Here is a 25,607-nt window from a genome sequence, read left to right on the forward strand (position 1 = left end):
AAAATTAACAAAACACATTTAAAAAAAAAAAAAAAAAAAAAAGAGAACATCAGTGACTACAACGATCATTCTCCCTTTTCCTAAGTTGAATGGAATATGAATTTTTGTCTTCAAAATACTAAAATAAATGAAACTGAAAAATATACATTTAAAGTAAAACAATGCTATTACAATTCAAATATTAAATAATGACAACACAAAATAAAAGTGAATGAAGAGATTTTAGAGCACAGCAAGAAAACACCTATATTCTATCACAAAGAGAAAGATGCCCTCTAACGAGTTCTAGTGTGGCAAGGACACCATAATATGGACACTAGGAAATCCATTGGGGAACCCCCTGGGTATCTTTGGGGGGCCATGAAGAGAAGTCAGGGACAGCCCCCGGCCAGGGTGGCCAGTCCCCCTTCCTGGCCTTGGTGGCTGTACCCCTCCCACTGGGGAATGGGAGCAGTGAGTTCTGATTTCCCAGGACAACTCCTGTCTGACTTGCTGAGATATCCTGCAGTGACTTCTCCTCAAGTTCACTGTGGTCCTAGGTGGCAAGAGTCAGGAGATCTTCTCATTATATTAAAGGTTCTTTCTTCCCCCTGCTCCAAGCTTGGTTGCAAATGAGTGACCAATATGTAACTATGTCTGCATTTGATCATGTGCTCCATTCAACAGATGTGCACGTGAAGAGGACATTTTGGCGGCCCTGCCTCGCCGCTAGACCCATCTCAAATGCACAGATGGGTGAGCCACAGAGAGGCACAGTACCCTCCTGCTTTGGTCTGCCTACCCTCTCCTTTTACTTGGATTCCTTTTGTGCTGTAAATGTCATGTTTGAAAATGCAATCGAAGCTCCTCTACAACTTGTCCTGGGTTTGTGTGGATGCATGTGAGGGAGAAAGAAAGCACAAGGGAAAAGGGAGGTGGAGAGGAAAAGAGAGGAGGAGGGAGGGGATCAGGAACCTTCAAGAGATGGAAGTTGGTGGTGCATCATTTGTGTATCACTGCATTCCTCCCTTTCCCCCAAGTCGCTGGCGTCCAAGGTCCCAGTTGCTAATGTTACAGGGTAAAAGGTTTTATGTGTTAACTAACCTGACTTCAGAGCTGAGGCCTAGTACTTTTGTCTCATAGCCGTGGGATTGCCACAATTAAACAGAGCTCCCTGGAAACACAGATCACAGGGGCCTCTGGCGTTCGTTTAGATTAATGTTGACAGAAACCTGAACTAGCGCAGGTGCCCAAGGCCACACACTCCCCTGCGAATGCACAGCAAGGGCCTGGCACCTGGGGACCAGCCAGAGGGGCCACGTGTTTTCCCAGGGGAAGGAGGGACTAGCCTTGACCGGCATGGCTGTGTCACACGACTCCAGGGGGCGCCATTTGTACAGAGCGTGAAGGTGTGGACCTGGCGCCGCCCCTGTGACAGCATGGCCACAAATTTACATCAGCAGAAATAATCAGAGACAGGCGACACTGATTCCATCCTGAGCTAAAAGACCCTTTTAGATGATGCTTACAAATCTCCTCAGGAGCTTTTAAGATAAAGATGCTCGCAACAATCAAAGACAACAGAATTAGAAACCTGGCAAGGGCAGAATCAGAAACCCAGACACCCGGCCTGCGTGCTTCTGAGGAGCTCCACAGGCAACCGGAACAGAGGTGGAGAACTCACTGACTGTTTTCAGGTCTCCTCATATCATTCTGTAGGTGTTTTCTGCAAAATTTATTTTTAAAACATCCACATTTAAAAAAAAAAAAGTATGACTAGTTGTACAGTATCTCAGTGTTTATGGTGCATCTTCCAAATTACTTCTTGCAGCCATGCATGGTGGTGCATGCCTCTAATCCCAACACTGTGGGAGGCCGAGGCGGGTGGATCACTTGAGGCCAGGAGTTCAAGACCAGCCTGGCCAACATGGTGAAACCCCGTCTCTACTAAAAATACAAAAATTAGCTAGGCATGGTGGTGCGTGCCTGTAATCCCAGCTACTGGGGAGGCTGAGGTGGGAGGAGCGCTTGAGCCTGGGAGGCAGAGGTTGCAGTGAGCAGAGATTGTACCACTGCACTCTAGCCTGAGCGACAGAGAGACTCTGTCTCAAAAATAAAATAAAATGAAAAAAATTACTTCTTGTTTTTCATTTAAAATTGAACACAGTATTTAATAATTTCAAGTAAAAATAAAGTACTTTTAATATTTTATTGTCGAAAGGTAACACTGCTGCTTCTCTGAGTCTGGCCAGATTGAGAAAATAACTGGGCCAAGAGGAAAACAAGTAAGAAGCTATTATGATAGGATTCTTGATTTCAAAGAAAACGATCGGCTTCTCGCTCCCCCTATCACATGGTTTACTCTAATTTTCACACTGGTAAGTGCGTCACCTTTACAGTTGGTTAGGACTGCCAGGCTGACGTCCCCATGAGAAGGTCCCTATTAATGCTAAATTCAAAAAACAGTCCATGATGCCAAAGTATTGCATCAAACTATGAAGGCTCCCAAAGTGACATAACAACTCACACGAGTCATTAAAAGCTCACATTTCACTGCGTAAGTCTGACATTTTTACATAGCAGTGGGCTTTCTGGATTGCAGGGATGCAGGAAAACGGGCCCGTTTAGTATTTTATAGTAACACAGGTTTCAAAAACACTTGCTGGCCAGTCATCTATATAGAAAGTAGCAAATGATTTTATCTATTTGGTAGCTGCCACGAATAACTGCTTTAGGGGGGTATTTGTAAAAGCACCTGTAACCACAGGGAGTACCTGCACACTCAGGACCTACAGCATTCTGCAAGCCCCAACACGAGCACTGAAACCATCAGCCAGCTAGGCAGAGTGGCTCATGCCTATAATCCCAGCACTTTGGGAGGCCAAGAGAGGTGGATCGCTTGAGCCCAGGAGTTCCAGACCAACTTGGGCAACACAGTGAGACCTTGTCTCTACAAAAAAATAAAAAGACCGGGCGCGGTGGCTCACACCTGTAATCCTAATACTTTGGGAGGTTGAGGCTGGTAGATTACCTGAGGTTGGGAGTTCAAGACCAGCCTGGCCAATGTGGTGAAACCCCGTCTCTAGTAAAAATACAAAAAATTAGTTGGGTGCAGTGGTGCGGGCCTGTAATCCCAGCTACTCTGGAGGCTGAGGCAGGAGAATCACTTGAACCTGGGAGGCAGAGGTTGTGGTGAGCCGAGATCACACCACTGCACTCCAGCCTCGGCTACAGAACAAGACTTTGTCTCAAAAAATAAAAATAAAATAAAATAAAATAAAATAGTAAAAAAATTAGCCAGGCATGGTGGTGTGCACCTGTAGTCCCAGCGACTTGGGAAGCTGAGGCAGGAGGATCACTTACGCTCAGCCAGGAGTTCAAGGCTGCAGTGAGCTGTGATCATGCCACTGTACTCTAGCCGGGGTGCTGGGTGACAGGGCGAGAGCCTGTCTCAAAACAAAAACCCCCCAAAATTAGCCAGTGTTTATTCTCCCAGAACAGTCAAGAAATGAAGAAGGGCATTGGGGCAAGAGAAGGGTGAACAGTGAGAATAGTTTGATGAGGAGATTGGCATCTTGGCCTCCAAGATCAAAAAAACAGAACTGAAAACATTTCTGTTCATTTTTCAAAGACAATCAGAATTAGAAAGGTGGGGTCTAACTAGCATGGAAAACCTTGCAGTTGCTTTTCTTTTTGTAACAAGATGGGCCTGAGCAGCCCAGCCTTCTCGCCATTGCTCCTCCACCCCTGCGTGAAGGCATGCTTTCTTTTGGTATTTTCTCTCTGTATTTGGCAGAAGTGTACACAGGACTGGGTAAAAATGGCCAAAGCTGTCTTTTAAGAAAGCTAAAAGTAGCCAAATACAAGTGGTGTCCCAGGTGCTTTCCACACCCAGGTTAGGATGACTCACTGACTGAAGCTCTGACCCTCACTGCCGGGTAGAAGCAGGGAGGAAAGGGTGTCAGGGGAAAGCCTGAGGCAGCTCAAAAAAGGTGCTCAAAGCACCCATGAGAAAGGCAGTGAGCCAGGGAAGCCCAAAATGGACATCCCATAGTCCCAAGCCCATCGCTGTGGGACAAGGAACCAGAGCAAACGGAAGGGGGAAAGAAAACAAGGACAGGCAAGAACAGACTGGCTGTGTTTTCTGGCACCCTCTCCTCCACCTGTGGCCTAAAAACACACAAGATGCTCCCGAGGGGCAAAGGCAGGAACAGTGCACTCTTGTCTCCTATGGAGTGGCACATTTAGGTGGAGAAAGGTAAGGAACCAGGAACTGTCCTCATCAGCAGGAAACTATGGGCTGGGAGAGAGCTGGAGAGGAGTGGAAGGAAGGAGGAAAGGCAGGTGTGTGTGGAGACTGTGCCAGGGGTATGAAAAATGACAGCCCTGCCAGCTTCCTCATCAGACACAGTTCCTGGAACCTGAGCCGGGAGCAAGAAAAGGCTGAGGCCACATGCTCCTTGCCAGCAGCCAGCAGGTATACCCCTCGTTGGACACTGAACACCAGATCTGCTTCTTGCTGCCCCTGTGAGGAATGGGAGGACTGGAGAACACGTGTTTTGAGACAAAGTAGAGACAGTACAGTAATTTGCTGAGGGGGTAGGAAGAGGCCAGCATTCAAGGTGTAGACAGTTTGTTTAAATGCAGTCCAAAACCGGATGCGGCTCAATGTTTCTGGCTGGAACTCAGCTAGATTTTAACAGTATACTCAAAAACACAAAATGGCCAGGCACGGTGACTCACACCTGTAATCCCAGCGCTTTGCAAAGCCGAGGAGTTCGAGAACAGCCTGGGTAACTTGGTGAGACCTTGTCTGTACAAAAGCAAAAAACTAAAAAACCAAAAATATCGCACAAAACATCTTCTCTGAATAACACCTTTGTTTGCAGGGTGGCTGCAGAGTCAATGTTTAACATGTGTACGCTTAAGACTTTTTTCAAAGTTTTGGAGACAGCACCTCACAGAAGCCTAGGAAGCCAAGGATCCATGTGGCTCTGAGTGACAGCAGAGCTGCCTACCAGGAAAAAGATCAGGTCTGTGGGGAGAGGGGGCCCATCAGATGACTTCCCAGGCTCCTTCCAGCTCTAATGCTCCATGAATGGAAAATGCTCTAACACAACACTGGATGAAGCCAAGTGCTCCATATAACATGATTTAGCAGTGGTGATGCTGAACATCCCTGGAGGCTGAGAGTGAAGCACAGCAAAGGAAGTTAATGGAGCTCAATGGGCACCAACCTTCATACGGTGTCTATGCAGGTGGCTAACACGATTCCGTAGTCATTAAGTCTCAAATTAGTTAATAACATTCTGATCCACAGTGGTGTCCCCCCCTTATCTCAAACTACTTCCCAATCTTCTGCATGTAGACACGTGGGAACACAGGGAAGCATGGAAGGTGCACCCTGCCCGCTTTCTACCTTCACACAGAGGACACACTTGGTACACACACCCTGGCCAGGGGGCAGCTGCACAGAACCTGACCCTGGCTTGGAACAGTAGCTCCATCTCTTATTCCCCATATGGCTGTAGGCAAGTTACTTAGCTCCTTAAGTAAACCTCGATTTCCTTGTGGCAACACACAGATGACATCACCCTCCCAAGGTTGTCATGAACACTAGCTCTACCAAGAACATATTATGATAGGATACAGGGACTGTGCCAAAACAGACACATCTATCGAGGTTATCAGTAACTTTTAAGGGACAAAAGGCAGAATGTTTGTATTTATATCTACCCCATCCTATCTTAAACAAACCTCCTGCTTTCTTGCTCAGTTTTAGATGCTACTAAATTTTAAACCAACACTGGTATTTTGGCATTCAAAGGCCAGGCAATCATGACTGGATTCACAAGTGGGAACACATATCATGCACCTGCAAAGACATGGGCACAACTCTTAAAAAAGGAAATACCGGAGGAGGAAGATGGGGAGGCTGGGTAACAGCAGGGGGAGGTGAGAGCACTGAGGAAGGGCGCGAGCCAAGCCAATCATCAGATCCAGACCATCTGCTTTCTGAAAAGTGGTAACAGAAAGACTCACTTCTCCATAGACTCTCAGTAGGCGATAAACAGGTGATACCCAAAAAGGGTAGCAAAAGAGACTGCTATAAGGGGCACCTTCTCTTGAAGATGCATTTTCTTCCCTGAACTGCTATCATCATTAGAATGGCTGCTTTACTTGTCAGGCTTAAACTATTTTAACAGGAAGACAGTGGTATGAAAGGGCAGTACATACTTTACAAATCTAGAAATCCTGGTTCTCCTTGAGTCTTCCCTGGATAGGCACTCCTGACTTGCTACTCCTCAATCCCTGGATTCAAGGACCCACCACAGCAGAAAGAAATGCCGTGTCTGTGTGGCAAGCTCTGGTGAGCAGTGCAGCCTCTGAGAGACCTATCGCTCCCAGCCACAACTCCCTCTGGCTCCCAGCTTCCTCTCCCTCCCCAGGCTCCATTCTGCACACTGTTCAGGTATCCAGCGGTGGCTCCATGACCTCCCTCCTGCTGTTCCACCTCATCTAGGAGAAACAGCCTTCCACGAGCTTCTCCAAAGCTTTGTGGGATGATCAACTCTATGTAATACATTTCCACCAAGATACAGAGCACAGCTCACACCAATTCCCACAACCCACCCTCAACATCCTGTCATAAACCTCCTGACTACCTTGGGTTACCATATTTAGCGCAAAAAGAAAAACCCACAAAAAAACCAGGATGCCCAGAGCTAAATTTGAATTTTGGATAAACAAATAATTTTTTAGTAAATCCCAAGAACTGCATAAAAATACTTATACTAAAAATTATTTGTTGTCTATCTGAAATTCAAATTTAACTGGTGTTCTGTATTTTATTCGCCAATCCAGTACCATGTGGTTTTAGGGCCTATCTATTTATTAATATTTTGGCTGTAAACCCCAAAAAGACAGGATCTCACTAATTTGCCCTTAGTTCAATAACATAAATCATTGAATACAGAGGCTGTTCACTGAGAAAATTCAGAAAATTGTAATTCAGGTGAGAGTTGTATGGCCATTTATATACTAGAAGCACCTGATACAAAATTATTTAAAGTATATTCCTATCCTAAACTTCTCTTTAAAAATCAACTTCTGGAAACTAACATTTGAAAAATACTTTTGGGCAGGTCGGGCATGGTGGCTCATGCCTGTAATCCCAGCATTTTGAGAGGCTGAGGTAGGCAGATCACCTGAGGTCAGGAGTTCGAGACCAGCCTGGCCAACAGGGTGAAACGCCATCTCTACTAAAAATACAAAAATTAGCCAGGCATGGTAGCGCATGCCTGTAATCCCAGCCACTTGGGAGGCTGAGGCAGGGAGAACTGCTTGAACTGGGGAGGCAGAGGTTGCAGTGAGCTGAGATCACACTACTCCAGTCCAGCCTGGGTAACAGAGTGAGACTCCGTCTCAAATAAAGAAAAATACTTTTGGGGCCAGGTGCGGGGGCTCACGCTTGTAATCCCAGCACTTTCTGAGGCAGAGGCAAGAAAAGTGCTTGAGCCCAGAAGTTTGAGATCAGCCAGAACAATGTAGTGAGACTTTTGTCTTTAAAAAAAAAAAAAAAGAAAAAAGGAAAATAGTTTTGGGGGTATCATTTTGACCATTTAAGTCTATTACTTAGAGCCTTTTCACACTTGGGTGTGAGTTCTTGGGGACGGACAGGTCGATGGGCTCTAGGGACCGTCGTAGGGGCCAGGGCAGAACAGCTCAGGAAGATGTTTTCCTGCTTCACCCGGACCAGCGCCGGGCCCTTCCGAGAGAAGTTTCTCAGAAAGGCTTACAATTGTAGCATAAACAGAAATTTCAAAACATTCTACCACCACTCATTGCTGATTTTCACAATCAACAGGGGAAGATGTGACTTAGTGAACCGAAAGAAAACGGCCAACATCACGATTTGTAAGATTTAAGAATACACGGCATCCAAAAAAACTTCACAAAATTTTCAAAATTTAAAACGCTGCACTGAGGACACTGGAATGGAATGTCTAGTGTCAAAGCACCGAGCTCATTATGCCCCAATACCTTCAAAGTCTCACTTCTCCGGAGCTGCCTCCCTGCTTAACCCAGTAGATGATCTGGCTACCGCCTCCGGAAGGGATGAGGCGACGCCATGAGTGATCTGAGGGCCTGTGACCACTTTCACCTCAAAACGCCCTGGGTGAACACTCACTAGAATGCTGCCCTTGGAGGGCTCAGCCCCTGCACACAGGCCATGTGGGTACTGAGAGCACACAGGAAATACAGCACCACCAGACAAGCCCGGGGCTTCGCAGACAGGGGAAGAAGGCAAGCTAGGAATAACTGGAGCTGTGGGAGATTCATCTCGCTTATGACCCCCACCCGTGGCTCCCCCTGCCACGACGTAGGACTCACCGCCTGGGAGCCCGGTGGCCCTCTTACCAGTGTGTGTGAGCATGTGCCTCTGTAGGGAGCTGGCCCAAGGGAAAACCCGGGGACAGTGGGGACAGGTGATCTTCTGCAGGCAGTTGGTGTACGAGTTCCGCTTGGCCCTCAGCAGCTTGTCTTCTGGGGGACTGCCCTGCTCTTCATCACTGGGCCCGTGGTGGTCGGCGGGGGCTCCGGCCACCTCATCCTGAGTGTTGTCCTCCGCTGTCTGCAGAAACGGACTGAACTTGTTGGTGTCCGTGGTGGCCAGCATCTTCTCGATGCTCGCAAACTCCCCGCTGGAGTCCAGGTCCACCCCAACGCTGTTGGCGCGGGGCCGGCTCCTCACCCCCCTTTTCCGGCCCCTCTTCTTCGAGGTGCCCGCTGGGCCCTGCTCGGTGGGAGAGGCAGCCTCTGGGCTGCTGGCTGGAGCGGGAGGCTCACTAGACTCTTTTGGGCTGGTGGTGGCAGCAGGGGTGGCAGTGGTGGCGGCTTTGGGGACACAGCCTCCTAAGCTGTCTGAAGCCGTGGTGTTACTGCCAGTGCTTGCTGGCCCTGGATCCGCCACCTTGGTTTTCAGGAGGGTGGGGGCCGAGGATACAGATGAGATGATCTGGGCAATGGAGGCCAGCGGGGGCAGCTCTTCTGTCACGGGGGGCTTTGGCAAAAGCAGGGGGGGCTTGGGCCGCAGTGGCCGCAGCAAGGCTGTGCCACTCAGGAGGGCTGAGCTGCCCACGAGGGGAGGGCTGCTGACCAGGGCTGAGGAGTAGATTGGGACCGCCAGCTGAACGGGGCCCTGCAGGGGCTGCGCTGGGGGCTCCGGGGTGGCCGCCGGCGCAGTGGCCATGGGGCTTTCCAGGATCCCGCTGGGCCCCAAAGTCACGGGAAGAGAAGGGCCGGGTGCTGGACAGGGAGAGGGCTGCCCGCTGCTCCCCGCCTCCTGCTCAGGCTTGTTGGCTTCGCTGGGAGTGGCCAAATCCTTGTCCCCTTTCCTGAAGTTCTTGGGGATGGACAGGTCGATGGGCTCCATGGAGCAGTCGTAGGGGGCCAGGGAGGAAGGGCTCTGGAAGGAGGTGTTTTCCTGCTTCACTTGGACCAGCGCCAGGCCCTTCTGAGAAAAGTCCAGGGGCTCATTGAAGTCCACCGCAAAGCTACTGGCGGGCTCCAACTTGATCGAGACATGGGGAGGCGGAGGCTGGGTGGGGCTCCTGTGCAGAAAGCCGTTCTGGGGCTCCAGGAAGGTGGTGAGGGGCTTGCAGTCACCAAGGGCAGCGCAGCCACTGTCCTCCCCGCGCCCCGAGGCCTCAGTGGCTGGCGCCTCCGCGGGCCCCAGGCTGTCGGCGGCCAGCACGTAGCTCTCGATGTCCTGCTCGGGCACGTGCAGGTGCTGCTTGAGGATGTGGTGGATGCAGTTGCGCTTGGCCGCGAATGCGGCGCTGCACTCCTTGCACTCGAAGGGCTTGCGGCCCTTGTGGCCCCCGCCCAGGCCGCGGCCGCAGTGCGTGCGCATGTGGATGCGCAGGGCACGGTAGTGCTTGAGGTCCTCGCCGCACAGCCGGCACACGGTGTCCGGGGCACAGAAGGCGTCCACCAGCTCGGCCGCGCTGCTACTCACATACTCGATGTTCTTCTCGATATCCTTGCGGGTTGCCTTGAGGTGCTTCTTGCGCAGGTGCCGCTCGCAGTTGGCTTTGACAGTGAAGGGATAGTGGCAGATCTTGCAAATGTAGGGCCGCTCCCCACTGTGCGTGCGCAGGTGGCGGATGAGCGCGGCCTTGTCGGCGGCGATGTAGTCGCAGATGTTGCACTGGTATGGCGAGATGCCCAGGTGGGAGCGCACATGGGCACGCAAGACCCCCGAGAAGGCAAACACCTGGTTGCAGAAGCGGCAGGGGTAGAGCACCTTGCGCATGGCTGGCGTCTTTTTGCCGCTGGGCGCTGTCATGAAGGCCTTGAGCTCCCCCTCTGTGATCTCCTGCTTGATCTTGGCCTCCATGCTCAGCGGCAGCAGGGCCTCGATGATGCTGTCCTGCTCCAGCTGCGTCTTCATCTCGGGCTGGCCCGGTAGCTCCGCCCGCGGCTGCTGCAGGGAGAGCCGCGTGGCCGCGCTGGGCTGGGTCCCGGACTTGGGCTGCAGCAGGTGGGCGTTGGAGGGCGCCTCCACTGAGCCTTTGAGGAGCTTCAGGGGCGGCAGCGGCAGGCTGGGGCTGATACAGCCTGGGGAAGCCTGCTGGGCGTTGATGAGAGGCGGGGGCGTGGAGGTGGCCACCACCGTCCGTGGTGTGACCAGGGGCTTTGGCTTCAGAGGGGGCATGTGCTTGAAGATCGCCTGCAGTGGGGCGGCGGGGGCCTTGGAGAAGGGCGGAAGACTGATCTGAGGGGGAGCCGAGGCCGCCATCTTCAGAATCTGCTGGATGTCTGCCAGCTCAATGGCCGACTCGCCAGAGATGGGCTTGACCACAATGCTGCTGTCAGGCTGGATGATGAAGCCCTTCTGGAAGGGCTGCAGGGACAGGTGCTTTATGCTGTCCTTGGTCGCGGGGAGAACTGTGAGAGAACCGCCTAGGGAAGCAGCTTCAAAAGGAGACAGGCTCAGCAGGTTGGTGCAGCCGGGGTCCTGAGGTAGCTGACACTTGAGTGTCTGGAGCTGAATTGCCTGGTTGTCATCCGGCAGGGGCTCCTCGGCGGGGACAGGCCTGACGTCTTTGGTGTGCTGCAGGCCAAGCAAGGCCAGGAAGCCCTTCTGGTCCAGGGCGTCAGCAGGCAGGGGCGTGGCCTGCAACTTTTCTTGACCCTGGTCTGCCGCCATGTGGGTCTGCTTGTGCAGGGCCAGTGAGCAGAGCATGGGGAACGCCTTGTCACAGGTGTCGCAGACAAAACGGTGCTGCTCGCTGATGCACCTCCGCAGGTTTGTTTCGCACCAGGCCTATATAGAACCCACCGGTAAAAACAAGGGAACACACGTGAAGATTGAAAAAATAATCACTAAACGGAGATGCACAAAGTATTTGTTGTACATTTATCCCACAATCTTCCCCCATAATATAAAAAGAGTTCCCAGTCTGGGCAACATAGCAAGATCCCATATCTCTACAAAAAAAGAAAAAAAAAAATTTGCCAGGTGTGTTGGCTCATGCCTCTAGTCCCAGCTACTCCAGAGACCGAAGTGGGAGGATCGCTTGAGGCCAGGAGTTTGTGACTAGCCTGGGCAACATAGCAAGACCTCGTCTCTATAAAAAGCAAGAAAATTAGCCAGATATGGTGGTACATGCCTGTGTCCTAGCTATTGGGAAGCTGAGGCAGGAAAAGCACCTGAGCCTAAGGAGGTTGAGTCTGCAGTGAGACATGACTATGCCACACTGCACTGTAACCTGGGCAACAGAACAAGACTCTGCCTTAAAAAAAAAAAATGACCTTCTCCTGCTTGCTAACACACTAGACTGAATAAGGAAATCCACAAAGCATCTTAAGAATCATGTTTGCATGATAAATGATATCAACCCCACAAGATATCTCATGAGAGATTCTGAAGCATAGTTAAGTAACAATACCACAAGAGTAGAATTAATTCTTTTAAAAAATGGGTGCCTTGCGAAACTGAGGGTGGGAGATGTTGGAGAATCAGCTACCCTACCCCTCTATGATTGTGGAAGGGGGACACTGCCTAGGAGGGGCTATGAGGAATGTCACCTGGGGGGTTAACATGGGTGGTGTGCATATGGAACAATCCATTGAGTTTGTACCTTATACACTTGAAGAACAACAGTGTTGATGCCTTCTATCTGAACTTCTTTAAATGGGGGAAAAAATAATTTCAAAGTAGTTTTAGTTTTATTTATTTATTTTTGAGACTGAGTCTCGCTGTGTCACCCAGGCATGATCTCGGTTCACTGCAACTTCCACCTCTCAGGTTCAAGAGATCGTCATGCCTAAGCCTCCCCGGCAGCTGGGATTATAGGCATGTGCCACCATGCCCAGCTAATTTTTTATATTTTTAGTAGAGACGGGGTTTCACTGTGTTGGCCAGGCTGGTCTTAAACTCCTGGCCTCAAGTGCTCCACCCGCCTTGGCCTCCCAAAGTGCTGGGGTTACAGGCACGAGCCATTGTGCCCAGCCGATTTCAAAGTAGTTTTAGCAGGTGCTTTATTAGCGGGAATATATGTGGCTCTTTTCTTATTCAGGTCAATAATGACCCAAACTGTTTTTAATAGAAACCACAATATTTAGAATATTTAGCTGCAACGCAGATAGTAAAGATTTTTTTAAAAGCCCAAAAAATTCCAATTATTATAGGGCTGGGGTGTTTTACAATTCACAACTTTTATTTTATTTAAAAAAAAAAATTTTTTTTTTTTTTTTTGAGATGGAGTCTTGCTCTGTTGCCCAGGCTGGAGTGCAATGGTACAATCTCGGCTCACTACAACCTCATCCTCCTGGGTTCAAGTGATTCTCCTGCCTCAGCCTCCCGAGTAGCTGGGATTACAGGAGCGTGCCACCACATCTGGCTAATTTTTGTATTTTTAGTACAGATTAGGTTTCACCATGTTGGTCAGGCTGGTCTTGAACTCCTAACCTTGTGATCTGACCACCATGGCCTCCCAAAGTGCTGGGATTACAGGCACGAGCCACCGTGCCGGCCCTAAAATTTTATTTTTGAGACAATCTCTCTCTGCCACCCAGGCTGGAGGGCAGTGGCGTGATCATGGCTCAATGCGGCCTCAACCTGCTGGGCTCAAGTATCTTCCCACCTCAGCCTCCCAAGTAGCTGGGACTACTAGGTGCACACCACCATGCCTGGCTAATTTTTAAATTTTTTGTAGAGATAAAGTCTTGCTATGCTGTCCAGGCAGGTCTCAAACTCCTGACCTCAAACGATCCTCCTGCCTTGGCCTCACAAAGTGCTGGCATTACAGGTGTGAGTCACTGGGGCCTGGCCTACCAGGGTTGACATCTTAAACCTCAAAGACCCAAGAATGGGCAAAAGGCACAGAACAGCTAGACTGATGCACAAGTTCTTAGGATATTCAACCCCAAACAAGACTGCGCCCTTCTCAACCCAACAACCCAAGGAAGACTGAAAGGGCCAACGATAATTTTAAGAAAAAAGGTGTTATAAAAAAGACAAAGCCCAACCGACATTTTAAGGAAAGAAACCTCAGGGAGAGGAAGTTTAGTCTAACTGCGTGGACCATGGAAGGCAGTTGCTGGTTGCTTCCATGGGCTGATCAGAATACCTGAGAAATGCGAGGAAACTTCCTACAGGAGAAGTCCGTGAATCCTAAGTCGTGGAAGCCAGCAGGAATCGAAGGGTTGTTCTGTATGAAAGGCCTGCCCATTGCATCCCTGGGAAGTTGTTTGTGGACAAGCGCATTGTGACGCAGCAGTCCTCGATGTGTTCGAAAGGTGACGCAGCAAATATCACATCTAGGAGAGGAAACGGAGAACATATGAGGAGGCAGAAAGGGAGAACATATGAAGAAGCAGTTAAGTCAGAGTTTCTACTCTTCCAGCCTTATGTTTTTGTTGACTCATTTCAATTGAGTAAAATAAAAATGATATGATGTCAAGAAGCCAGGCTGCATGGTTAGCACCAAAAACTTCTTCCTTTAAAAAACATTGTATTCTATCAACTTCTGGATACCAAATCTTTGCAGGCAGCACAAGATGTACATACGACTTGAACACCCACAGTCTGGGCACAAGAAGAAGACAGCTGGGAACCTGAAGTCACCATGGCAGACCTGCTCGCTCTCACCTCGATCAGGCATTAGGGATCATGTCAGAGGTTTCTCTCTCCCTCAGTTCACTGGATTCTAATGCTTAAAAGTCTAGAGAGTAAATGTTTAAAAGTCAAAAGAGCATATACATTTAAGTAGTAGCTAGAGCAATCAATCGGCATCCCTGGCATCTGACAGGGATAAAAATTATTAAACTTTCCAATCTAATTAGAAGTGACAGTGATTGTGCATTAAGTTGTGGTATTAGCATCATCATTATCTGAATGATAACCACGGTCCTCACGGACGGAGCTTAGGCACCCTGACAGCACAGCACATATGACAACCCCAGCAGGCAGGTGCGTATCATGACTCTCATCTTCCAGATGAACACTGGTGATCAAAAATACGAAGCAATGTGACTCATGCCACATAGCCAGTAAGAAGCACACATGAAATGTCAGCCTGAGTTCCTGCTCCCACCCATGCCTATCACAAGGCTGCCTCTCCTTCCTTGAAAGACTCCCACAGATGCAGTCCACTTCAAAATCTGACTCTTCATTTCAGAGATGATCTTTGACATCCTAAATGTTCCAGGCCACACAGATGCAGAGCAAACACCACTTTATAATATTGTCTCTGCTTTTCATACCAGTATTGTCTTCTAGGTCTTCACTGAGAACCATATTAAAAGTTTTACATCAGTGTGCAGATGGGTGGATAAAAACAAAATACCATCGTTATGGTATTATCAACATCTCCTAGACTTGCACGGAATGTAGTAGCCACCAAAGCCATATGTGGCTGTTCAAATTTAAATTAAAGTTTCCTCAGTCACTTCAGCCTTCTTTTAAGGGCTCAACTGCATCGGGAAGCACAGACACAATATGTTTGCACGATCACAGGATATTCTGTTAGACAACGCTGTATACCAAGCATCATTCCATGTATTTACGTGTGCAAGCGTAGCTGACCCTCACCCCCTCTAAGGGAGCTAGCTCCTTTTATCACTGTTTCAGCCAGGCAAAGCCACTTGCTTGTGTCCACACTGCATGCACCTCAGTGAAAACTTTTTTGAGAGAGAGTCTTCCCTGGAAATAAACAGATAACGAAGTCAGCCACGAAGCAGCTGCACTCACTTTCAGGAAGCACCGAAAGGAAGAAGTGTCAGTATGGGCTGCCCTGCTTGCCTTATCACGCTGTAGCGGGCACAGCAGAACCCGGTCCTGCTGTGCATGCTCCTCCCCTGGCTCCCCTGTTCAGGCAGGGCCTCTCCTGAGCACTCTCCTGTCACTGCTCAGCTACCTTTGGAACCCCAACCGTGGGTTCCCATGAGCCACTCAAAACACAGCGTTCCTTTTGAGGGAATTCTGCTGAGCTCACCACTGTGGTCAAGGCCCAGGGAAGGGATGGGTCTGGATAATGAAGAACACCTTTAGCGGCTGGAAGTCCTCACACTGCGGGCCCAGACGTCAAAGTACCCAGCGGTCTAAATCACAGGCCACGAGACACATCCTGCGGGGAAGCAGAATGGATGCAGCCCCTCTGGGTGAGGTTCTTTCTGGCTGAAACACGTTCAAGCTCTGAGCTGTGCACACAGGGAGGACGGTGACCCTTGGAGGCAACAAGAGCCTCTGTCCTGGAGATGGAGCTCCTTCCTTCTCCCACCCCCAGGTTCATTCTCCCCATGCTCAAGTTCAACTGCACCCTCCCCATGGTCACCAATCCGTCACCTCGCCACCAGTTGGCTGAAAGATCTATATTGGACTGAAAGGCTAAGAGAAATGTCAGAATTGGGGAAATCTAACTCTGATCAGAGATATTTGATATATTCACAAGTGACTGAATGTTTCAGTTATGATATTATTTTGGCTATGCTTTTTAAAAAGGTCCCCTTTAAAAAAAGATATACAATGAAATACTTATAAATAAAACATAGAATATCTGGGATTTGTTTTGAAATTACCTCAGTTGGGGAAGAGAGGAAACAAAATTGGCTGTGAGCTGATAATCCCTGAAACTGGATAAGGGTACATGGGAGTTTATTATACCAGATTTTTGCAAGCCAAACTAAAGCAGAAGCCTAGATTTTTATGATTATGGCATTCAACTGTGCACAGGTATCTTACCTAGCCTAAATTTGACAGCAACTAAAAAAAAACACTCTGTCCAATCTGCACTGCAAATAAGCCTTTGCAACGTAAGTTTCTGCAGAGACTATTCTTTTATTAAAACAACATTCCATCAGCTTATATAAAATTTAATTAAATTATAATAAATGATTACAAGTATTACAGACATAAACAGGTTGGGAAGAGACTTGACGTAGCATGCAAGTCAACTGCAAAAGGCAGGCAGGTAGGACTGAGAGGTGGCTGCAAACTTTCTGAAATGTGCACTACTCCTATAAAAAAGTTTTTCGTATGTGGTCCATATGTGTTTGTTGTTCAGCTGAGAATATGTATGTGTGTACACAGGTAGTATGTATATGTATTTATATACATATATATTTGCATATATGTAATGTGCCAGGTATATTACCAAATAGAAATTTTAAAACGGTGAGATAAAAAATATTTTTTTTTCCTTGTATCCTAGAGATCTTACTGAATACTCTTCACTTTTTTTTTTTGGAGACAGAGTTTTGTTCTTGTTGCCCAGGCTGGAGTGCAATGGCGCGATCTCGGCGCACTGCAACCTCCACCTCCCCGGTTCAAGTGATTCTCCCGCCTCAGCCTCCTGAGTAGCTGGGATTACAGGCATGCGTCACCACGCCCAGCTAATTTTTGTATTTTTAGTAGAGACGGGGTTTCTCCATGTTGGCCAGACTGGCCTCGAACTGCCTGCTCATCTGCCCACCAAGGCCTCCCAAAGTGCTGGGATTACAGGCGTGAGCCACTGTGCCCAGCCTTTTTTTTTTCTTCTTTAAAAAAAAAAAAAAAAAGTCTGGCTCTGTTGCCCAGGCTGGAGTGCAGTGGCGTGATCATAGCTCACTGCAGCCTTGAACTCCCGGGCTCAAGTGATCCTCCCACCTCAGCCTCCCTTCATAGCTGGTACTATAGGCATGTGCTACCATGCCTGGCTAATTTAAAAAATTTTTTTAGAGACATGGTGTCACCATGTTGCCCAGGCTGATCTCAAACTCCTGGGCTCAAGCAATGCTCCTGAATTGGCCTCCCAACGTGTTGGGGTTACAGGTGTGAGCCACTGTGCTTGGCTACTCTCCACTTTTGAGACTTTTGTACTAGTGCATAGCCTATTGGTTATGAATATTTAGTGTGACTGGCATTAATAAGTAGGTTTTATGAAGGGAATGGAGAATGAATGCCTCTTAATATGGCAATTAGATTTAGAATTTACTGTACCTCTATGGTTGTAGTGATTTTTTCTCTTTTTTGAGGTGGGCTCACTATGTTGCCCAGACTGGCCTTAAACTCTTGGGCTCAAGCAATCCACCTGTCTCAGCCTCCCTAGTAACTAGGGCTACAGGTGTGCACCCCTACTTGCATTTTTAATAACATTGAGGTTTTTTTGTCTCTTATGCCTGTGTCTGTCTTCTTCATTCTCTCACTCACCCTCAAAATCCCTCGTTTCTGGACAGCTTCATACGTAGTAGCTGATGAAGACATGAGAATAAAGACGTGGCAGAATTATCCAGTATTGACCACAAACTCTGTGTCCCTGGGAAGGCAGCTGTGGAGCAGTGGGTGGTAGGGGGATGTGGACTTAGGGACCAGAGACACCAGGTGGGGATCAGGGAGTTCAGATTGTATGACCTTGGACAACTTATTTCCATCTGCACTTCAGCTGCCGGCTATGTAAAATTTCCCAAACATGCCAAGAGATAAGAATCCCCACATGACCTTGTTAAAAAAAGCAGACTCCTAGATCACCCCAGATCAACTGAAATCAGAATAACTAGAGGATGGGCCTAAGAATCTGTATATGAACAAGCACACCAGCTGATTCTTATAGTTAGACAAGTTTGGAAGATACAGTGAGTTAGGTGTGAGAATCTGCTATCTAGAAACGTCTTAAAGTACAAGCCTGTTAGATTGTTAGAACTCCCAGAGAAAAGAAATTACCAATACTTTACTCATCTTTGTTACTTCTCGCCTGTTCCTTTCCTTCTCCATACCTCAGTTTCCCTTCTCATCTAAAACAGGGGGATCTTTGCAGTTACTGTGAATAACAAAGTCCCTTGAAAACTGCAAAGTACTTTTCCAAATTTAATCATTATGTTTTTGTACGACAGGAAAAAAGAAATCAGGAAAAGCCCGTTTCCTGGCCTGTTTTAGCCAACATGAAAAATCAGGAAAAATTGAGTTTTAATTTCAAAGGAACAGTGTTCTCTCTTCTCACAAGAACTTCACAATCGTCCTTACTACTTCTGTCTAACTGAAAGCCTCATGGGGAGAAAAGTGTTCTTTCTGACCAGTCTTCTGCCTCATCCCACCTGCTCCCTTTACCTGCCTCCTGAAAAGAAGTGTATGCTCTCCCAGCCTGCACAAGCACTCAACCTCCTAACAGAATCTAAGCAAGGTCTAAATCCACACTTCACACCCTTTTCATGGAATTTCAACTAAGGGACTCCTAGAAGTGTAAAGACATAAAACGTGAAAGTGGCAGAGAAAAAAAATCTGCTTTGAAATCAGAAGCATGTGGTGCAGTTGGTTAAAAGGAAGAAACACCCACAGAAAACCACTTGCCTCCCTGCCTCACACTCAGCACCTGTTGATAGACCTTAAATAAAACCAGTGTGGAAACCACCACCCAGAAACACTTGGATCAGCCCTATCAGGTGGAAACGGGAGGATTCATCCAGCTTTCCCAAGGCCCGAAGGAGAAAGCTTTGCAACCTTGTTTCTAAGCAGCTCTTCAAGGACAATAGAGGCCACTGTAAATCTGTGGATGGAGCTGCTGGATGCAAAGCCGGCTGCAGGCATCAGGGTATTTGCAAACCTCCCTTGGGCTTGTCAATCTTCATTAAGACCACAGTCACTGGCCAGGTGGTCCCCACGACTCTCTCCTCACCCCGTCTGTGGTGTATCTCCACTCTCCCAGGGACTCATAAAGAGCACGATTGCAAAATACTAATATTTAGATGGGGCAGAACTGCACTCAGAGCCACAGGAGAGGGGAGGGCTGTAGGACAATTTCATTTTGCAAGAGATCTTGATAATGTGCCAGAGGAAAGGTTTACAAATCTGATTGGCTGCCTTTTGATTTTCTGGCAACAGAGATAACTCGATGTTGGAAACAGGGTAACTTTTCCAAATGGAAACTAACTTTGCTGTCAGTAAAGTAAATGTATTTGGGGGAAGTGTATCTCTTTGTAGGATTTAAAGAAATTAAGAACCCCACTGACCCTTTCAAAAACAACTTTTTCTTAAAAAATCACATTCAGAAATACATTACTTTCAGGAAGAAAAAAAAAAATCATCAGGGGAAAAATCTCCAAAGGACAGATTAAGGTTAGATTCCACATGGAATCCAAGATGGACATTCAGCCTGACCTCAACTTACAGGAGCTGCTTAGCATATGTGAACTCCCAATCACTATGCTCACAGAAATAAGTGTTTCTGTACCAAGACAGTGCACAAGAGCCTGTTTCACCCACCCCCCAGGCCCCCAGGGGACCTGCATTCTAGCACACCTTGGCCAATGTTTCTGTAAGAGGATAAGAAACTTTAATTTAGAATACTGGAATAGATTGGACCATTCCCCACCCCATGTATGACATTCCAGTCCCTGAAATGTGGGTCCTGCCTCCAGTGGGGCCGCTCCACTGTGGAGGTTCCCATTATAGGGTGGAGGAGCTCTAGCAGTTCTTAGGGTAGATGGTAGGAGGGGGCTGTGGTGTTCAGGTACGTGGAGGTGGAGCTCCCTGGAACAGCAGAGGTGAAGCAGCTGCCTGCACTTATCTCTTCAAAGCATCCCTTCCTCCCTCCCTTAGTATCAACTGTAATGTCCCTGGTGGCACTGGGTACGTGAAGCAGAGAGGAGGGCCTGCGGGGCCCAGTGGAGGGAAATGCCTCCCAGGTCACAAGGTAAGCTGTTTCTACATGGCCGCTGGTATGTAAAGGCACAGATGACAGGAAGGTGGCTGCCAACACCAGGGGCCGGGAACCATGATCACAGAGACTCTTTGATATATGCTTAGAGAAGTGCCTGTGGTTGTCAGTGACTAGACAGGCACTGTCACAGCCCTTCCTGTCCCTTCTCCAAAAATCAAACAGACAAGCAAAATCCCACAGTATACTGACTCTGACCCTTGCTGGGCTGGAAAGGGCACAGTGCTAACATGGTCAGAGAAGCCTGACTCCCACAAGAGCTGTTGAACTCCACACTGTCCTGAAGTCACAGAGACCCAACCGGCCAGCCACTGCCTGACCACGTGCCTGAGTCACTAAAGGCAGGAGGTACATAGGGCAAGGGGTGGGACCAACCAGCTCCAACAGGTCAAGAAAATACACTCAGTTGCTAGCTGGAGTTTTGTCCTTTCAATCCTCAGGGGACTTTAATACGACAAATAATGTTCTTATTCACACTCAGATTCACTAAGTCTTAAGAAAACAAAAGTAAATTAAAATTTTATATTATTTTTGAGACAGCGTCTCACTCGGTCACCCAGGCGGCAGTGCAGTGGTGCAATCTCAGCTCACTGCAACCTCTACTTCCTGGATTCATGTGATTCTTGTGCCTCAGCCTCCCCAGTAGCTGGGATTACAGGTCTGAGACACCATGCCTGGCTTTTTTTTTTTTTTTTTTTTTTTTTTGTATTTTAGTAGAGATGGAGTTTTGCCATGTTGGCCAGACTGGTCTCCAACTCCTGGCCTCAAGCGATCCCCTTGCCTTGGCCTCCCAAAGTACTGAGATTACAGGCATGAGCCACCGTGAGGCCCTAAAATTCTAAAAAGTCATTGAATTGATGGCTGTCTGTGCTACACAGCCTGCCTATTTAGGCAAGGCAGAGATATCTGTTCTTCTGACAGCAAATGTCCTTGGAAGAAGACAGGACATCCTTTTTTTTTTTTTTTTTTAAAGAAAGTTGCACAATTCTGAGCTGGGGTAGAAATGCAGTGTGATAAATACGTTGTTATGCTGTACACATTCTTTAGAAGGAGTAATGGTAAAGAGGCAGCCAAAAATAGATCCATCAGTTTTGACACCTCACAGCAGAGTTAAGGTACTTATCAGGAATAACTATCACCGTTAACAGCATCAGCCCTGAAAAGGGCATGTGGAATCTGTAGCCAGTAACTGAGCCTAGTACCTAAAACGGGTAGGGTGCATGCCCAAAGGCAAATTTATCAGCAATGTGATTTACAGAAATGGAAAACAAGGACACCAAAAGTCTTTTTTTTTTTTTTTTTTAAACTTCTTATCCTTGTGGCTTAACAGTTTTGGGATTAGTTCCCCCAGTGCTCACTAACAGTAATACTTTATTCATCTGGTGACCTTAACTCTCTAGAACAAGATGAAAATCCCGAAGTCAACAAACAAGCCTTAACAGAGTAACCCAGAGATGAAAAACCGCTCAGGTGCTTCCTTGGGCTCTGTTCTCTGTCACGTAACTCCATCAAGTCTACCACTGTGACAGCTGAAGGACATATGACCTCCTCACAATCAGCAAGAAGGGTGAATTTTTTTTTTTTTAAACTACGCTAAGCATATTTTTGAAAGGCTGCATTGGCAAATTTCAAACATCAGGAAACTCACTTCCTTAGAACCCTCGGGATCCCCCAACAATCTAAGGAAAGTGACGTGTGGTTCTGTGACGTAGAGGTGTCGAGTTCCTTCACGTTTCTAAATCTCTGCTTTCCACATAGTGGGATTAAGAAACATGGGAAGCAGGACTCAAGCTAAATTTAAAGAGCCACTCCATTTCCCAATCTTTACAAAAGTGAAACTAGATAAAAACAGCTGTTTATAAGAGTAAAGGACAAACTGCTTTCATGTTCTCTACCAAGTAAATCACACATGGAATTTGACTCCTTTTCAATTCCGCTGGAATGGGATAGCCATAGAGTGGCACAACACCTATAACTGTAAATGTTGGAAAGTTTAAAATATTTAAAAATACATGCATTCTACATAGTACCAGAAGAAAAATTGCATTTAGTATTTGTTACACTCTGAGGATTGTGGAATATCTCCCTTCATCCTCACAACAGTCTTCAAATCTATTTTCCAGATAGGGAAACCGAGTCACCACTTGTCCGAGGTCACAGAGCTGCCAGGCGGCAGGCTGGGACGGAGCCGGCTGGCTTCATTCCACTCTGCCGGGCTGTGCGTTCAGAGGACAGCTATTTGCAGATGCCCTGGCTCCTTATGTGACCCACACATCCCTAATGCCTGGACGCTGGCTCAGCTGGGAGCATTTCCTAACGCTGACACTCCCTGCTCCCTGCAACCCTCATCAGCAGAACCTGCGAAATACCTGCCGAGAAGCTGCCACTCAGCTTGGCCATTTCCTTCAGATACTGAATTCCTTCCTCATTATTGTGTTTTAATGGAGAGGCTGGCATTCCTTCTCAAAAGGGATTTCATGCTTCATTTTTCCTGTTCTGTCTCCAGAGGCCAAAAGGAGTAAGTGCAAACAACCTCTCCTCTAGAGTCTCAACCAACTCACACATTCCTCTCCTCTCAGCCCACCCTCCCCTGCCCATCTCAGGGCAGAGAACTGACATCCAACAGCTGCACTAATCTCTCCCAGTTGCTTCGAGCAACAGTGATGGCCCTGTGACAGGGCCCTGGCCAGGCAGCCGCCCCTCCCCATGCCCCAGGAACCCGCCTGGGTTGCACACGGCAACCCAATGCCCCACTCCGATTGTTCAACCAAACCAGCGTGGCGTGAAGCACTGGGCAGAGTCTGAGGACTTCATGAAGGGTGTGTAGTGGGCACCAAAGCTGGGTGGGCCACTCCTCGCTCTGGCCCTTGGGTGGGGGGCAGGGTAGTCCTGACCAAGGCTTCTGTACCTGTCAGGTGAGGGGTGGGAGCAGTCCTCCCCTCCTGGAGGGACCTCTGTTCACAGCCCCCAGAAGTGTTTAAAATCTGTTTCTGCCTGCCCAAGCCTCAGACTCATGGACTCTTGAATACAAGATGCTGACAAATATTTTATCTTCTCCCTGTTTTTAGGATGACATTTGACAGGATCAATACCGGGTAGATGATGAGTCGTCTTGGGGTCTCTGTAGGTGGTAGGTGTGCAGTGAAGGGAGGTAAACATTCCTTGGAACAGTCGAGAATGTAGGAAAAAGAAGGCATTTCCCTCTGGTGGCCCCACTACTAAGATACAGGCAGGGGGTGGTCTCAGCTGCCCTCCCTACTCATGGAGCCGAGGTGCCTGCTAGAGCCCCCTTGGGCTCCTTACGTACTAATTCCCAACAGAGATTTCATGTCATCACCTTGAACTCAGAGATGACCAGGGTCAATGAAGTACCAGACCCAGGTGGGCCCTGACCCAGAGGAAATTAAGTGAAGCCCCACAGCCTCTGATGTAAACAAGGAGAAGCTTTGCATCCACCAGATCCCTCTGCCTGGAATTTGAGGGAAATGTGCCCTCCTGGGCCGTGAACTCACCTCTGAACTTTGCTTTATAACCAACTAGCTTGTTTTGTGCCTAGCCCGTACCCTGTCTCAAACATCACTCTTTCCTTCAAGCCTGGGCAAGTGCCTGGCGCACAGTACAAACTCAATCATTTGCTGGGTACATTTTAACTGAAATGATGTTAACATTACTTATTACCCGAACTCCTTTCATCAGGGGGCCATCTAAGATTACACAATAACTTTGGCCAAGTTTCACCCTCAGCAGTGGCTGTGCCAACAGGGTGACCATCCAGCTGCCGCCCTTGGGCCTTCACACACAAGACATGGCTCCGCATCAAAGCTGCAGCCCTCCCTGCCATAGGTGGCTTGTCTGAAACCTCTCTGTGGACTGTTAAGCACCTGAAATGTGGCTGGTGTGGTGCAGTCAAGATGGGCTGGTGTCGCGCCACACACACCAGATTTCAAAGTCAGTACATGGAAGCAAGAATGTGAACCACATCACTCACAATTTTTCTGTTGATTATATGTTGACATATTTTGATGATATTGGTATACTCGAAGCATTATTCATTTTGTCTCTTTCTTTTCACTTTTAAAAACATGACTACTAGGGCCAGGCACGGTGGCTCACACCTACAATCCCGGCACTTTGGGTGGCTAAGGTGGGGGGATCACTTGAGCCCAGGAGTTCAAGACCAGCCTGGACAACATAGGGAGACTCTGTCTCTACAAAAAATACAAAAAAAATTAGCTGCATGGGGTGGCACATGCCTGTGGTTCCAGCTACTTGGGAAGCTGAGGTGGAAGGGTCACTTAAAAGCCTGGGAGGTCAAGGTGCAGTGAGTAATAATCATGCCACTGGACACCAGCCTGGGTGACAGAGCGAGATCCTCAAAATGAAATGAAATGAAATGTGGTTATTAGAAAATTTCAGGGACCCGCGTGGCTGGGATTCTCCTGCTGACCTGGATGCACCTCCCAGCTGACTTCATTCACAGCAGGGTATGGCCAGTTGCTCTGTTCTATTCTGATGGACATTCAGTGCCCAGCAACATCCTCACACAAAGGAGGTCCTCTGTGTAGCCGCCTGCTCTCTGAACACTCCGTCCCTCACCTCCAATTCCAAATGCCAGCTCACCATAGCCTGACTCTGTTTCCTCCTCTGCCTTCTCTCCCTCATCTGGGGAGTCGTGGGGGAAGGGGGATGACTGACCATTGGTCATGTCAGGGTGAAGCTAACACCCGACCGTAAGAGCTGGCATCTCTAAGGCAGCTTTGTATCTTCCTTTTGTTCTATGATAACATTTCATTCATTTGAAACACAGTGGAGTGGAGGGACATGGAATCGAGATTTACATGAGTTTGGATTTCCAACACTTTTTATTAAGGAACAATGGGCACGTTGCCAGTGTTGGTGGCGGGGGAAGGGAGACAAATGCAGGAGAGTGAGAAGGCAACAGCTGTTTTGAGTTACAAACCTCCAGTCTAAGCGGGTAGCATCCCACTGTGGTTCTGCTGCCTCTGGGGTTTGAAATGGAGCTGGTGTCTATTTTAGTTCTGGGTTAACAAGCTGTCTCTGCCACCAGCTACTGTCCCAGTTCACCGCCCAGCTAGTCCCTGCTGGCGCAGGCTGCCCCAGGCCTCCTCTGATAGCAGGCTATTACGGGGATCGGCAGAGCAGAGAGGAGCAAAGGGACATTAACCATGTTCTGTAATCAACTCTTTTTGGTTTCCATGCCAGCCCCACCCCACCTAGCAACAATTATAGATCGAGGCACAGGGCAGGGGGTGGTCTGTGTGCCCCCACAAAGGATGCCTGGCAACCTCTTCTTATGGGCCACCCCTCAGCCACAGCTGTGGGGCCAGCAAAGTGAGAGCCTGCCCAGAGGGGCCAAGTCCCTGTCAGGCTACAAAACTGTCTCAGCCAACCCCTCACCAAACACAGGGC

The 25,607-nt window shown here is 48.3% G+C and overlaps 1 protein-coding gene across 13 annotated transcripts in view; it reads right to left on the reverse strand.

Moving 5' to 3' along the window:
* Positions 1–25,607, reverse strand: part of LOC105487377 (ras responsive element binding protein 1) — a 202,500-nt gene that overhangs the window by 11,949 nt on the left and 164,944 nt on the right. For all 13 annotated transcript variants that reach the window (XM_071097680.1, XM_011750832.3, XM_011750821.3 and 10 more), the window contains 2 exons: positions 13,620–13,809; positions 8,401–11,311 (listed from right to left, as the gene is read on the reverse strand). In XM_071097680.1, the coding sequence (XP_070953781.1) occupies positions 8,401–11,311; positions 13,620–13,809 (3,101 nt within the window). The remainder of the gene's footprint in view (positions 1–8,400; positions 11,312–13,619; positions 13,810–25,607) is intronic.

This window comes from Macaca nemestrina, chromosome 5 (genome assembly GCF_043159975.1).
Source record: "Macaca nemestrina isolate mMacNem1 chromosome 5, mMacNem.hap1, whole genome shotgun sequence".
Classification (NCBI taxonomy): Eukaryota; Metazoa; Chordata; class Mammalia; order Primates; family Cercopithecidae; genus Macaca; species Macaca nemestrina.